The 14,842-nt window shown below is 40.2% G+C and overlaps 4 protein-coding genes across 4 annotated transcripts; 1 reads left to right on the top strand and 3 right to left on the bottom strand.

Annotated features, from left to right (window-relative positions):
• Positions 1-942: 942 nt before the first annotated feature.
• Positions 943-3,292, top strand: LOC104806635 (patellin-6). Its single transcript, XM_010531620.2, has 4 exons — positions 943-1,909; positions 2,373-2,497; positions 2,585-2,726; positions 2,825-3,292. The coding sequence occupies exons 1-4, from the start codon at positions 1,172-1,174 to the stop codon at positions 3,086-3,088; spliced, it is 1,269 nt and encodes a 422-aa protein (XP_010529922.1). The 5' UTR covers positions 943-1,171; the 3' UTR covers positions 3,089-3,292.
• On the bottom strand, positions 3,288-6,394 carry LOC104806636 (solute carrier family 40 member 1). Its single transcript, XM_010531621.2, has 8 exons — positions 6,264-6,394; positions 5,713-5,878; positions 4,874-5,221; positions 4,313-4,777; positions 4,058-4,229; positions 3,818-3,955; positions 3,628-3,738; positions 3,288-3,564 (listed from the first exon to the last, which is right to left on the bottom strand). Exons 2-8 carry the CDS (start codon positions 5,850-5,852, stop codon positions 3,427-3,429), a joined length of 1,512 nt encoding a protein of 503 aa, XP_010529923.1. The 5' UTR covers positions 5,853-5,878; positions 6,264-6,394; the 3' UTR covers positions 3,288-3,426.
• A 2,269-nt stretch (positions 6,395-8,663) lies between these two features.
• Positions 8,664-10,205, bottom strand: LOC104806634. The gene is made up of 3 exons (XM_010531619.2): positions 9,595-10,205; positions 9,110-9,179; positions 8,664-9,031 (listed from the first exon to the last, which is right to left on the bottom strand). The coding sequence occupies exons 1-3, from the start codon at positions 10,018-10,020 to the stop codon at positions 9,000-9,002; spliced, it is 528 nt and encodes a 175-aa protein (XP_010529921.1). The 5' UTR covers positions 10,021-10,205; the 3' UTR covers positions 8,664-8,999.
• LOC104807021 lies at positions 10,194-13,161 on the bottom strand. The gene is made up of 6 exons (XM_010532129.1): positions 13,149-13,161; positions 12,091-13,058; positions 11,750-11,838; positions 11,535-11,673; positions 10,902-11,049; positions 10,194-10,643 (listed from the first exon to the last, which is right to left on the bottom strand). Exons 1-2 carry the CDS (start codon positions 13,159-13,161, stop codon positions 12,139-12,141), a joined length of 933 nt encoding a protein of 310 aa, XP_010530431.1. The 3' UTR covers positions 10,194-10,643; positions 10,902-11,049; positions 11,535-11,673; positions 11,750-11,838; positions 12,091-12,138.
• Between the last annotated feature and the right edge of the window lie 1,681 nt (positions 13,162-14,842).

The raw sequence follows: 14,842 nt of genomic DNA, 5'->3' as shown, positions 1-14,842 counted from the left end.
AGGCCAAAAGGAAATATATTATATTATATTAAATATGGGTTTGCGTAGAATTTACTCTTCCTTCTTGTCACACCACTCGCAAGCACCGGCGTAATAATATTTAATATTTAATATTCCTGCATAAACATGTAAATATTCAAACATGCACTTATGACTTGGATCAAAGAAATACAACTTTTGCAACGCATCTGTTTCTGTTTTAGTGATTCTGCCAATTGTACGATAACAATAACAATAATGTTTTACCGATAATAATAATAATATACGAGCGTGGAAATGTGGAGGGTAGATGTGAGGTTTCAGAGAAAATGGTGTCCGAAAATCGAGCAATGAAGGCGTGTTTGGAAGAGGGAACGAGTGGATCCCATACAGGGGTAGAGCTTTATACCCAACCAAACAAGGCTCTCCCACACGTCACCCCACGCGCCCTGCACCGTGCACGTGACGCTCACGCTCCACTTTCACTCGGGCCAAGTTCAATTGTAATAATTATCTTCGTATGTCACTTCATTTACTCTATTAAATGTGTCATTATTCGTCAAAACTTTTGTTTCGTATGGTATTTTTTTACTAATTTAAACTAATCCACATTCAGAAATTCAGAATGCCTATTTTTCTTCTTTCCAAGATTTAGAAATTATAGTTTTGATGTTGATTTGAAAAATTGCTATATATATATATATACATGTTTTTGCTTTATACTATTTATTCTTATACTGAAATTATCATTTTGCTGTCTGAAGCAATAAAAAAGAATTTAAACACAGCTACTATTTTTTTTTAAAAAAATAAACCACAAACTTCTTTTAGGTACAAAAACAAATGGAGATAGGTAGATAAATACATAATTATATTAGAGGCAATGCAAAAAAGAAAATAATAAATGCATCCGAAGAAAATATATTATAGACTTTGAAAACAAACATGAAACTAGGATTTCAAGTTCACTTTTTTAAAAAGCCGCGTTTGGTGTTCAAATTGAAACCACGGCTCCTTTCTTCCTTTCGCTTCACACTCACTGTTTCTCTTCAGGCTTCCTTATTAGTACAACCTTCTGTCTTTGTCTGTCTCTGTGTTTCTCTGTTTCATCTGTATCACTCGGCTCAAAACCTAGGTTTCCGGCAGGAATCCGGGCAGAAGATCGATTCTTTACCTGGGCTTTGGTCGAGTAATGAGTTCATCGTCGCCGATGTCGTTTGATCAGCTGAAAACGCCGATTACAGAGCCGACCCAACCCTACAAGAAAAGCTTCATCACCTCTCTAATGGCAGCGGCCGCTCTCCGCTCCCATTCATACAAGGAAGACGCTTACTTCGTCTCCGACCTCAAACCCTCGGAACAAAAAGCCCTTCAAGATATCAAGGACAAGCTCACGGCCTCGTACGGATCCGAGGAAGACCGGACCAGATGCTCGATGTGGGGGGTTCCACTCCTCGGAGGCGACGACAGGGCTGACGTCATCCTGCTCAAGTTCCTCAGGGCAAGGGATTTCAAAGTCGGGGAAGCCCTGGGGATGCTGGGGAAGTGCCTGGAGTGGAGGGAGGAGTTCAAAGCCGACGACATGACAGAAGAGGAACTGGGTTTCAAGGAATTGGAAGACACGGTGGCTTACATGCATGGTTACGACAAGGAAGGGCACCCTGTGTGCTACAACGCGTACGGAGTGTTCAAAGACAGGGAGATGTACGAGAAGGTGTTCGGCGATGAGGAGAAGCTGAAGAAGTTCCTGAGATGGAGGGTCCAGGTGCTGGAGAGAGGAGTGAAGATGCTGCATTTCAAGCCGGGCGGAGTCAATTCCATCATCCAGGTGACGGATCTGAAGGATATGCCCAAACGCGAGCTCAGAGTCGCTTCCAATCAGATTATGTCTCTCTTTCAGGACAATTACCCTGAGATGGTTGCAAGAAAGGTGTGTCCACTCTGTCTGTTTCCATCTCCCGTCGTGTTCTTGTTGTCTCTGTAGGATCTTGATTTGGAGTGTGATTTGAAATCTCTGGCGGACAAAGAAATGTTACAAGTGAGTTGATGAATCTGAGTGATTCTGTTAATTGTGGAGGTGGGGTCTTTGAATCTTTTGAACAAGCTTGTTGATTGTCCGGTCTTTCTGGGTCGTGTTCTGTCCTGAAGCTTTAGTGTTTTAGGAATTTCATTTGTGTTTTTGCTGTTTCTGCAGATTAATTTAGTGATCTCCAGCTGTTGGTTTTTGTTTTATAAAAAAAAAAATTTGCAAAATTTGGAAAATGTTTTGGTGGTGTTCACACTTATGGGGTTTAGAACCTGCGGCTGTGCCTGTTTTTGCAATTCGTTGCTAGTAATTTCGGGTTAATGTTACTGAGATAATGATGGGTTTTGTCTGAACGCGTGGGGTGTAGATATTCATCAACGTGCCGTGGTATTTCAGCGTACTGTACTCCATGTTCAGCCCGTTCCTCACTCAGAGAACCAAGAGCAAGTTCGTCATCTCCAAAGAAGGAAGCGCCCCCGAAACACTCTACAAGTAAAACCCTACGCACTCTGTAATACGATATACATGTTACATGTATGATTTTTATTGACCAATACACACGTGTGCTTGGTGTTTTAGGTTCATCCGGCCAGAGGATATCCCAATGCAATACGGCGGCCTGAGCCGACCCAGTGACCTGCAGGACGGACCCCCCAAACCCGCCTCAGAATTCTCGATCAAGGGCGGCGAGAAAGTCAACATCCAGATAGAGGGCATCGAGGTAAAGATGAATGGATGATCCTCTCCTCCATTCCAAACCAGAAAATGTTATGCATTATATTATATGGACTGATGGTGTTTGAACAATAATAACGCAAGGGAGGTGCGACCATAACGTGGGAGATAGTGGTGGGAGGATGGGAGTTGGATTACAGCGCAGAGTTCGTACCGAACGCTCAAGAAAGCTACGGCTTAGTCGTGGAGAAGCAGAGGAAGATGATCCATTCAGAAGAAGCGGTTCGGAACTCTTTCACCACCCGAGAAGCCGGAAAACTCATTCTCTCCATCGACAACACTCTGTCCCGCAAGAAGAAAGTCGCCGCTTATCGTTACTCCGTCCGGAAATCCGCTACCTCCGGCTAACTCTCCGGCACTAGTTTTTCTTTTTTCTTTTTTTTTTGGAGTAGAGGAGTGTTTTTGGTCAACGATTATGGTTGATTGGAATGTGGTTTGGACACAAGAACAGTTTTTTTTAAGGTAATAGGAGGAGGAGAAGAACCCTGTTCGTGTGTGTGATGTTGTCGTTACGATTGGCTAATCATGCAGTTATGGATGTCATGTATGGCACTTCAATGTTTTCATTTTTGCTTTCTGCAATGTCTTTTCAATATTTTGTTTAACGACAGTAGTGAAACAGAATTGAACTTTGATAATGAAAAGGCCAATGCCCATAGAATCATATCCTCGCGATCCTATAAACTCTAATCCAGACATTTGTTGGGTCCCAAGATCTTGTCAAAGTGAAAGATATGTTTCCGGATACGGTAGAGATGGACCGTGTAGATCATCCCCGCCGCCGTCACCGCCGACACCGATATCATCGTCAGTATCCAAAACTCCTGCCAATTTTTATTTAATATAATATATCATCTCTATAACAATAATAAGAGTAGCAGTAATACCTGGGGATCAGAGACGATGATACCCAAGAGGTAACCCATCAAGTCGAGTGCTGATTGCAAGGAGTTCTGCACTCCCCCCACCACGCAACGGTCCGATTCTGGCACCATATCCTAACACCAACAAACCCATTTCATCCCTTCCTCTCTCACAACTGAAACCCCGGTCCATATGATCAATCGATGTTAGTACCTGCATCTGTTGGATGACGGCTAAATCGAACATCCAAAGGCCGAGCCGAGAAGCAGCAACTCCACCCATCAGCATGTATGCCCCTATCATTCTCTTTCCCACCCATATAGATCCCACACACACCAACAGGCAACTCCACTTCACCCAACATTAAACACACGAATTATCATCTTTTAAAGTGATCATCTTTGTTATGATGATATGTATGTATGTATCGTGTAAACGTGAGAGGTCAAGTACCTGAGACCAGATGGACCAAAGGCCGGTTCGAAGAGTTGAGAGACGTGATTGCATAATAGGGTACACAACTGTGGCTGCCAGTCCTACGGTGGCGCTTACACCTCTCCCTATTCCGATTATATATGCCGGTATTCCTTCCCACTGTAACGTAGCCGTCATCAACGTCCCGAAGCTTCACCAGAAGAAAAAAAGAGAAAGTCGGGTCAGAACACAAACAAAGCACACCCTTTTCTCTCTATTTGTTAGAGAAAGAACCTGAGGACGGTGAAGAACAAGAGAGCCAGAGCGACTCCGGGAAGTACAACTTGCTGTTTCAGATAAACTTTCCATGCAGTGACGAAAGAGGACTCGGAGATTCTTTCTACAACCTTCCTGGATCTGTTTCTTGAAGCTGTGAGTTCCTCACTCCCTGGAACTACAGAAACCGAGACAGAAACACCTTCTGTCTCTTCAGTGTGAGACCTTGAGCAACGTCTCTCATTGCTTTGGACAATAGCTGGAACGCCTCTGTACACAGAGATGAAGAGCCAATACTCAATCCAGACTGTGATGATGGCCCATGCCGCAAACGTAATTGCAGATGCCATCAGAGAGACAAAACTGATGATCAAACCAGTTAAGACAGGAGCTAGTAGCTTCGAGCTCAAATCTATTCCTCTAATCACCGAATTCATTTTCGTCAGTACCTCTGGTGGATGCCCTTCCGACATCACCACCGCCCTGTTAAATAGAAATTCCCCCCATGTTTTTTTTCCTTTCCTTTCCAACACTTTTGGGTACAACAACGATTATTGACACCGTAAAATCTAAACTTACCAGTCTCGTTCGATCAGAATGGTACCAGAAAGAGTGGATAGTACACCTATGGCTCCTGCAACGTTTGTCGAGACCACCAAGGTGATGAAAACAGCGATATTGTGGGATTTGAGATCTGATACTCCCAACAATGCGATGACTGAACCACCCATCAAGAGGAAGGAAAGATTCTGAGACACGAGCCAGAGTCGAAGAACCTTAATGTAGTCCATTCCCTCGATACGTTGGCCTACAATGGGGCCAAAAAGGGCTGTGGACCCAGATTCTACGGCGCCGTAGATTGCCGCGAGAAGCAGAGAGTTTGGCCAGAGGTGGATCATGTACAGAGCAACTGAGAATTCCCACATTCTGCATTGCAAAATCATAGTACAGACAACAAGTATATATGTTTATGCAGATAAGTGTGTGTGTGCGTGTATTGATGCAGATCTTCCTAAGCCAGTATACATACGTTTATGTAACACACACTCGAAAGAAATCAAGTTGAAGCTTCGGGACATGTAGATGCAAACACATTCAGGAACTTATGTTGTCTAATCACATTCAAAATTCTACAGCAGACGTATACACCAGCCACTTTGTAATTTTATGAATCTATCAATCATCCAAACACTTTTGCATGTGCATGTGCATGTGGCAACATTACTTTGCAGCAGTATGCCCAACATACAGATAGAAACACATGCCATTATGTACTCAGAAGAGCCACAAATCATTCAAAATATTTGACTACACAGAATTCACATAACGCTGCTTAAACATGAAGTGTGTGCGTATATATATAATATATATATATATATATATATATATATATATGATAAGTGTAAGAGATTAGAGACCTGGCACCCCATCTTGCAAGAAAATAGCCCACATAGAGATACATCACCAGACGAGGTGGTAATAATGGTGGATTTTGGGGCAGCTCTTGTTCATGTTCCTCCGGTTGTGGAATCACCCTAGCCTCTGTTTCAGTCTCCATTGCTTTCCCCACAATTTCAACTAAATCTGGAATCCATGACCATCAAAGTGATTTTCAGTGTTAAGAAACTGGAACGGCTTCTCCAGAATTTCCGATTTAAACCCGAAACCTATCATCATCATCATCATCATCATCATCATCATCAAGGGATTCATTGTTCATATGCATGAGAGTATATACAAGTAAGAAGCCATCCCCTCAAATTTCAAATTCGAAATCGCCATTGAAGTTCTCTCTCCCCACTTGGTGCCAATTGAAACACTACATGCACGATACACCATCGATTGTCCCAAGAAACATCCAAGCGACAGACAATCCAAAAGCGAACTCTGCTGTCTTTAGGATTAAATTAATCGGAGAAGTCAGCAGGAGCGAGGAGACACCAAAAAGAAAAAGGTATGAAAACCCTACCTTCGACTCAGAACCCAGAATTTGGCAACGAATTTCGACTCGAGAGCTCTTCAGATGGACGGCGATGAACAGAGACGTCAGGAACCAGGAAACACTGCAAAAAGAGGGCACACTTGCTCTCATAATAATTATTTGGGGCCGTTTATATATAATTATTAATGTGTGGATATGTACAACGGCATCAATGGGGCTTTTTTTCTGAAGTACGCTACCGGTGTCGCATCCATTTTAACGGTACACCGTAAAAATAGTAGGAATTATATTTTTGCCCTTAAAAAGGTTGGAAAAGACTATATAACCCTTAATAAAACGGGCGTGTAACAAATGTTTACACGCTGTTTAAAAAAAAAGAGTAATCATGTGACAGGTGGGTCTAATCATGAATATTTTTTAATTTTGTTTTGGAAATCGACTACAACCATATTTTTACGAGTGGATTACGATTTATTTGCCACTATAGAATTTTAGTAAATTTGTAAAAAAAATCGCGAATTTCGATTTGGTTTAGTGTTACATATCAACAAATGTACAAAATTTTAATTGATGTGTGGTTTTGTGACCTAAAACTAATTCTTTTCGTATAATTTGTTTATATTCTTTATATGTAGATTCTTTATCGACAAAATACAAATTTTAATCGAAAAATTTTAGTTGATATACGAAGTCGCAAATAAGTCGTAATTAATTCGCATAATTTATTCGAGAAGCAAACGTCCATAAAAAAAGTTAAAATCTAAAATAATATAAAAAACCGCGTGGACAAAATATCTACGAAAAGTGGGTCCAACAATAAAGATTCTTTAATTTTATCTTGGAAATCGGCCACAACCACTTTTTTACGACTGAAATACGACTTATTTGCCACCATAGAATTTTTGTAAATTTGTTTAAAAAATCGCGAATTTCGATTTGGTGTTGTCTAATGATTATAAAATTCATCCAATAAAATGATATTAATCGATTTGAATTAATATTTTTAATAAATTTCAACAAATTTGAAATTTTGATTCATTTTATGTAATTTAGTTGAATATGTGAGTAGTTGGTTAATATACATTTAGTGTTACATATTAAAAAATATACAAAATTTTAATTAATTTGTGATTTGTGATTTAAAACTAATTCTCTTCGTAAAATTTATTTATATTCTTCATCTGTAGATTCTTTATCGACAAAATACAAATTTTAATCGAAAATTTTAGTTCATATACGAAGTCGCAAATAAGTCGTAGTTAAGTCGTAATAAATACACAGGATTTATTCGAGAAGCAAAGGTGTATAAAAAAAAGTCAAAATCTAAAATAATATGAAAAGCCACGTGGATAAAATACATACGAAAAGTGGGTCCAACCATAAGGATTCTTTAATTTTGTCTTGGGAATCGGCCACAACCACTTTTTTATGACTGGATTACGACTTATTTGCCACCATAGAATTTTTGTAAATTTGTTAAAAAAAATCGTGAATTTCGATTTGGTTTTGTCTAATGATGATGAAATTCATCCAATAAAGTGATATTAATCGATTTGAATTAATATTTTTAATAAATTTCAACAAATTTGAAATTTTGATTCATTTCATATAATTTAGTTGAATGTGTGAGTAGTTAGTTAATATACATTTAGTGGTGCATATCAACAAATGTACAAAATTTTAATTAATTTGTGATTTGTGACCTAAAACTAATTCTTTTTACATAATTTGTTTATATTCTTTATCTGTGGATTTCTTATCGACAAAATACAAATTTTAATAGGAAATTTTAGTTAGATATATGAAGTCGCAAATAAATCATAATTAAGTCGTAATTAATTCGCAGGATTTATTTGAGAAACAAACATGCATAAAAATGTTAAAATCTAAAATAATATGGAAAGCCACGTGGACAAAATATCTACGAAAAGTAGGTGCCTCCTGCCATAAAAAAAAATATTCTTTCAAATAAAAAAGGTCTATTTTTTTAATTTAACATTAAGGGTATTTTTGACATTTTGAAAATAAGGACATTTAAGTAATTTACCAAAAATATTGATGTACAATTTGTTAAAAAAATTCCTCCATATTTTACAGGTGTACCTGTGTAATTGACGCGACCCAAGTAATGTATTTTAGAAAAATTGTCCATCAATGGAGGAATCTAATCTTTATTAGCGAATAAGGCATTTCAAAAACAGGGAAATTTCTCTAGTAAAAAAAAAGTCACCGACTTTATATATTCTATATAGATACCAACTTCTATCTCAATCATCCAACGGTTCTGTCTGACGATTCTCACAATGCCTCGCCGTTAATATTAAAAAAAAAAAATTGATGTCCATCGTCTTCTAGGGTTTCTGCAATCACCATTAACGGCGCACTTATACGAAGCCTCGGTAGCGTGAGTTGCCGATGGGAACAGAGTGTCTCAAAAAGGAGGAAGAATCTTTCAGATCCTATGAAACAGAGCATTCACTCTTGACTCTGTTCATATAACAAAGCATCAAGCTTTACATCAAATCACAATTCAAATGTATATCATCACCCTTTATAAAGTTTTCATCTATGGGGGGGGGGGCAACAGCTAAACAAGCTTTCTCCAAGTATCATTAGTTTCCCCTAATCATTGCACAATCACCCAGAAACATGACAAAAAGGCAACACACAACAACTGCAAAACGAAATTGTTCATCTTTCCAGCATCACCAATGATCAAATCAAAACTACTGCCATCAGAAGAACATAGGAAAATTGCCCATATTATTCGGAATCAGAATCGCTGGCATTGTAACCTGAGAATTTGAGACAGACCAGTCAGTGACTCAGTATATTAAGCAAAGCAACAAACGGGCATAGTGAATGATCAGAACCTGGATGCTTATCCCTCACGCTCCAAACTGAAGAACGAATTTTCGATGCTTTGGAAATCCAGAGTCTCCCCTGTGGTAATAACAACAATCAATGACCAAAACTAAGATGCTAAAACCGAGAGCACCAGCCATTTTCTTCAACAAAACTACCATGTAACACGCAATCTGCTAAACCCAATCCACTGGAAATTCCCTTTCATCCGTCAACAAGCATACAAAAAACCCTTTTGCAGAACTTGATCCTAGACCTACTTAGTTGAGCATTGCAAATTTTTCATCTGCGAGAATCGAGTTCTCGCTGAAATCAATGTTATACCAAAGCAAAACCGACAGAATTTCGAGTAATCAACCACGGAAAATCTTGTCAAGAGACCTTCATAACCAACACCCAATCCTAAAACACTGACCATACATCGACAAACTGAAACGGGCTAAAACTATTAAACATGGAAGATTTAGAGAAGAAAACAAAAAAAAAATGGAACCTTTCGGTCGTCCCTGGGAACTCCATAGCCACTGTAATACATCTGACCCACCAAGACCTGCATGCCCGTGTCACCAGCCTTCGCTTCCTGAAGCGTCTCCTTGAACCATCCATAGCCACTGTAATACATCTGACCCACCAAGACCTGCATGCCCGTGTCACCAGCCTTCGCTTCCTGAAGCGTCTCCTTGAACCACCGCTTCGCACAACCGGCGCCCCCCGCCGACAGAGGAACACGGCGGATGCTGCCGGCGGCGGCGGCTTCACCACTGGCGCTCTCCATCACCTTCTCCGAACCTAACTTCGTTTCAGAAACCGAACGGAGATTTGCGGAGACGGGTCGGGTCGATTTCAAAGATTTGACGAGTTTTAAAGACGCATCCGCCGCCGCTCTCAACCCTGTTTTTGTGGGAATAGATTTTCCCATAAAAGAAGAAAAAAAGAGATTTTTTCCCCTTGATTCCCTGATCAGAGAACCCTGGTCGGTTTCGCTTTTCGATTTCGATCGTATCCAGAAAAAAAACCTCTGATTATTTTTTTTTGGTGGGAGGAGAGAGAGATTCGATAATTCAGGGGGATTTGGACGGTGAGCGATGAAGATGAAGGATTCGAAAGGGTTTAAGCGAATTCAGCTGCGACGTTGACAAAGAAGAAAACAACAAGGGGAAATGGGGGCAGCCAGGGCACTAAAACGGTGCCGTTTCGTAGGATGGGCCGACACTGTGCCAATCCGTTTGCCAATCCAGACACCCGTTGAATGCTTCCCCGAAAAAAAAAAACAATCTACTTGAAAATCTGTCAAATGCTTGGTGGAAATATCTGTGATGGAAAAAAGGAACAACTTGGAAATTGCATCACATTAGGTGGTTACATTCGGTGATTAAGGAAGCTGCTCCAACAATCAATAACCGAACTTGGTCTTATCAGCAGACAACTTCAGAAACTCCAACAGCCATTCCAAGCTGTTCCAACTTCCAACAGAGTGATTGGATGCAGCATCGGCCAACGGTAAAACCACGGAGTATATGGGTTCCTACTTCCGATCACAACCTGTGGATGAGAAATCAAACAAACAAACAGAGATTCCGATGCCAAGATCGGTTAATTGTGGTCATGGCATGACGGAAAACCCCGAAAACAGGTATGATACGGGTAAGGGATTCTACCCGGAAAACAAGTTTCTATCCATAAAAACTATCAAAATATGACAAGGGTTTCTGCTCGAAAACGAATTTTTACCCAAAAATTTCTCAAGATATGATAAGGGGTTCTACCCGAAAAAAAGGTTTCTATCCGAAAGGGGCTTACTTGGATGGGGCTTGAAGCTGTGAGAACTCCATCAACAGCTCCGCCAATGACACGGCCATCGAGTCTGGCCAACGAAACGGTTTTATTCCTCACCCCCGATTTCAGTTATCACATACGAACCCGTTAAAGTTAATATCTTGAACAAGCCCTGCAAGATTCACACAAAAGCTTGAGAATGAGAATCCATCCTTAGCATTTCGGTTTAGAAGATCGAAATGCGTAAAAAAGTAGCTTGATCACTAATAAGAAACATCGAAAATGTTTAAGAGTTAACGTTAGTAACCCGAACCGACCCTTAAAAGAATCGAAAAAACATTCTTATTTTAACAATAACACAAGTTTTGTGTCCACTTCTGATTCCACAGGATCAAAATGTCAACTCAATAAGAAAACCCGCTAAACATAACTCGATTTCACAAATCTAAACATAACCCGTAAAACATACCTTGAACCGACCCTGTGAGAATCTAAACCCGGGTTCTTACCATAAGAAACCTTCTGAATCCACAAGACCCATTTTGGTTCAGAAGGTGAAAATGCATAGTTTTATCAAAGCAGATCCTCGAAACATAGCTCGATTTCACTGAGTTATAAATATCGAAAATGTAATAAACATTAACATGAGAAACATACCTTGTATAGGTGAGGATGCTTCCGGCGGATCCAGGCTGCCGAATTCTGACGTTAGCAACAGTTCCGATTGCTGATAAAATGCAGATTCCTCGAGGACCCTTTTGCGTAAATGACAGAATTTTACCCGCCAAACCTCACACTGTGAATATACATACTACATGTATATATATCATACACGGATACAGGTATAGATATTGCTCATATATACAATATACCTCTCCAGTGCTGACAGTGATGATATGAGGTGTGAAGTCTTCTCCGGCTGTTCTTGCTAATAGTTCACCTTCATGGATCATCATCACCCCTAACCATATAAAATCATAATTTTGTACATTTTTATCAACATTTTCAAGTCTCATTATAATCATATTCTCATTTGGTGTAGAAAAGACTCATTTTTTTTAGAATTCGCGAAAAAAGAAAAGCCCAAATTAAAGTTCAATAAAAAAAATAATGATTCTTGTTATTATTAGTACTGTTATTATTGACAATGATAAGAATAATAATAATGAAAGTAATGTAATTAGTAAAGAACACTCACTAATGAAGCAATTACCAGTGCCAAAACCTTTGTTTCTGTTCTTCTTAGCCGGTGACCGTACAATCAAGTTCCCCTCGGAATCTTACTTCTTAGCCAAAGCCGAAATGCATGGATTTCACGTTTGGAGATTTGAAACGGGGTAAACTGATTTTGCCACAGAGAGAATTGCGCCTCAAACCTAAGCAAATCAGATCTGCAAAGTCCTTGCGGGTCAAAATTCACATCTCGGTGTTCAAACTTCAAGACGATGGGCGATAAATCATGAAAAATCTCAAGCCCTACACTCCCCATCTTATCTTCAACAACACACCCTTTACCCTGCTGCACTCTGGAAATGAACATTTCAAGTCTTCCATCCTCATTTGCACAAGTAAATGGACGATATCCAATAAAGGGTTTCTGTTTCTGGGAATTATCGTCATCACGGTCATAGCCAAGGGAAACAGCATCTGAATCAGACCTTGCCATGTCCCTAGCAACTTGAGAAACCTGATCACATTGATGAGAGAGCTCTCTCTTGGGTGAAAACCCACATGGATCTTCCTGTGAATTCAGGAACTCATGAAATGTAAGAAGAACTGGAAGTGGTAGGACAGGACCAACGAAAGCATCAGTCGGTAGGTTTTTGCTCGTCCACTTGCTACTCCAGCAAGAAGGCTTCCTTAAGAGGAAAGGCTGCAACTGAGGGAGGTCTGGGACCACTAGGAATTCAAGTGACACCTTCTTCAAATTTAACAATACATCTTGGAACTCAGAGTAGTTCGAATATGCCAACAGCAAAAGCTCGGCAGGAAGGGACGCCCAGGTTTGCCTCAAAGCAATCTCAAAAATGCTCGTCAGTAGGCTGATGTCATCAAAGACTTCAACAATGGCTGGAGAAATTCTGTCTCTACCAAACCCACAAATCTTCAATTTCTCACACAAAGCCTGGTGAGATTCTAGGTTAAAAGATTTCTCCTTCCTCAGTACCTGAGGAGGGTTTTCTCATCCTTGAATCTAATAACTCGACAAGATTACCGTCCATGAAAGCGCAAAGATAATCGAGTTCAAGGTATTTGAAGCGTTTTGCGAACTTGTGTTCACCATAATCCGCAAGGTAGAGTAATCTTTCTGTTAAGGTTCAGACTATGAAACTCAACTTTCCAGCACCAATCGAGCCTTTATTCCTCACCGAAAACCTGAATACAACTTTGGATGATCTTGATTTTATGAGAGGATCCCAACTCTTATTCCCCAAACAAACCCTAACCCTTTCTCCAATTTCTGCGTAAATCCTTTTCCCCCAATCTAATCTGTATTTATAACTACTCATAGCCAAAACTACTAACTAACTAATAGTAACAACCCAAACAACCCATACTAACTATAGCCCAGATTCAATGAATCTACCTAACCCATACATCTATCACTTTCCTCATCAGATTCACAAGGCATATGCCTGTGTCTGTGAGCTCCTTTTATATATGTTAAAGAATCCCAGGAGAGACGGAAAGTTTTTACTTCGAGCTTTCCCAAGGATGTCATTCTAATGAACGAAAATCCAGAAAATTGATCCGAGTTCAGCTGAAGAAACTTATTTAAAACGCCAAACCCCAGAATGATCTTTTTCTTCTTTTGCCAATCGATCCAATCAGGAAAAGAATCCTTCATAATCTTTTCTCTCAAAATACAATCCCCACAACATCACTGGCCAGAAAAGGAGCCATAAGAAAGCTCCTCCTGTACATACAACGAGCTGGAGTCATTGCCAACTCTTGGAACAACAGCTGAAGGATGAGATCCACAGTAGTAAAACATACTAAACTCTGAATTCCATAATGATCCCAGTATAATGCAGGATCCATCAGCCCGCTTATCCGATTCTGTCCCTAACTTAAGCTCAGACAAGCTACAAACATCGATGAAACATGGTTTTGTGACATCATGAGACCATTGCAATATAGGGGTTAACGATATCCGAACGTCACAGAGAAATAGAAGGCTACGAGAAGCCAAAATATACTGGAATCCCTCAGTGTATTACTTAGAAAATGCAAGAAACCGTTCTGTTCGGCATGAAGCAATCATTAAACATGTCAAACTGCATTTATCAGGCCTTGTATCAACTAGGAACACTGCATCTGTTCGTGCAGCGATAAATATCCTCGGATGCCAACTGAACTGACAACCCAACCAGCAACACTTCTCGGATTTACTTTGATCTCCCCAGAAAACCTTGATGGTATTGCCGTGGAAATATCCGTTTGATTCCTCGCTCACATCAAACAAGAACATCGATCCGTTTTCTAACGAACCAGACATTCTCCGTGCAAATGCTGGCTCCAAGAAGCGCTCGCTATAGAACAACTCTTAAAACTTCTTACATCCTAAATATCTCAAAACCGGTACCATACTTGACACAGTACCAATGCCCAGAATACATCGTGTAAACCATTACATACCCTATATTACCAAAAGAATCACCCGATTCATCAACTGTTTTCACCAATATCCTCTGTATTCGCTCCTTTGCAACCAAAACATCGCGTTCTTCTGAACCGATAACTCGAAAACCCGAATCTCCCACAGAAAGAGTCAGAAACCCAACTTGGTCACAGTTAATACCGGTCGGAAAGAACATCAAAACAGATTTTTTTACCCGGGCAAGGCAGGATCTGGAGGCGATTGTAAGAGAGCATCGGGAGAGCGTCTTCGTGTCGCCGAACTCGGCGGCGAAGTAGGAAGAGGCCGAAGGAGGGATGACGGCGGCGGCGGAGAAGACGCGGGG

This window comes from Tarenaya hassleriana, unplaced genomic scaffold (genome assembly GCF_000463585.1).
Source record: "Tarenaya hassleriana unplaced genomic scaffold, ASM46358v1 Cleome12, whole genome shotgun sequence".
In the NCBI taxonomy this organism is placed as follows: Eukaryota; Viridiplantae; Streptophyta; class Magnoliopsida; order Brassicales; family Cleomaceae; genus Tarenaya; species Tarenaya hassleriana.
Note: the sequence above shows the minus strand (reverse complement) of the source record. Positions and strands in the feature narration are given on the sequence as shown.

Excerpts from the sequence above, each read along its gene's own strand:
- LOC104806635 (XM_010531620.2), top strand. The coding sequence starts at position 1,172 with ATGAGTTCATCGTCGCCGATGTCGTTTGATCAGCTGAAAACGCCGATT. Across the intron at positions 1,910-2,372 it reads CTGAGATGGTTGCAAGAAAG|ATATTCATCAACGTGCCGTG; the intron begins GTGTGTCCACTC and ends CGTGGGGTGTAG. Across the intron at positions 2,727-2,824 it reads TCCAGATAGAGGGCATCGAG|GGAGGTGCGACCATAACGTG; the intron begins GTAAAGATGAAT and ends TAATAACGCAAG.
- LOC104806636 (XM_010531621.2), bottom strand. The coding sequence starts at position 5,852 with ATGGAGACTGAAACAGAGGCTAGGGTGATTCCACAACCGGAGGAACAT. Across the intron at positions 4,778-4,873 it reads ATTCTGATCGAACGAGACTG|GGCGGTGGTGATGTCGGAAG; the intron begins GTAAGTTTAGAT and ends TCTATTTAACAG. Across the intron at positions 3,739-3,817 it reads CCGTCATCCAACAGATGCAG|GATATGGTGCCAGAATCGGA; the intron begins GTACTAACATCG and ends TGTTGGTGTTAG.
- LOC104806634 (XM_010531619.2), bottom strand. The coding sequence starts at position 10,020 with ATGGGAAAATCTATTCCCACAAAAACAGGGTTGAGAGCGGCGGCGGAT. Across the intron at positions 9,180-9,594 it reads TTCCCAGGGACGACCGAAAG|GGGAGACTCTGGATTTCCAA; the intron begins GTTCCATTTTTT and ends TTATTACCACAG. Across the intron at positions 9,032-9,109 it reads CGTGAGGGATAAGCATCCAG|GTTACAATGCCAGCGATTCT; the intron begins GTTCTGATCATT and ends TCAAATTCTCAG.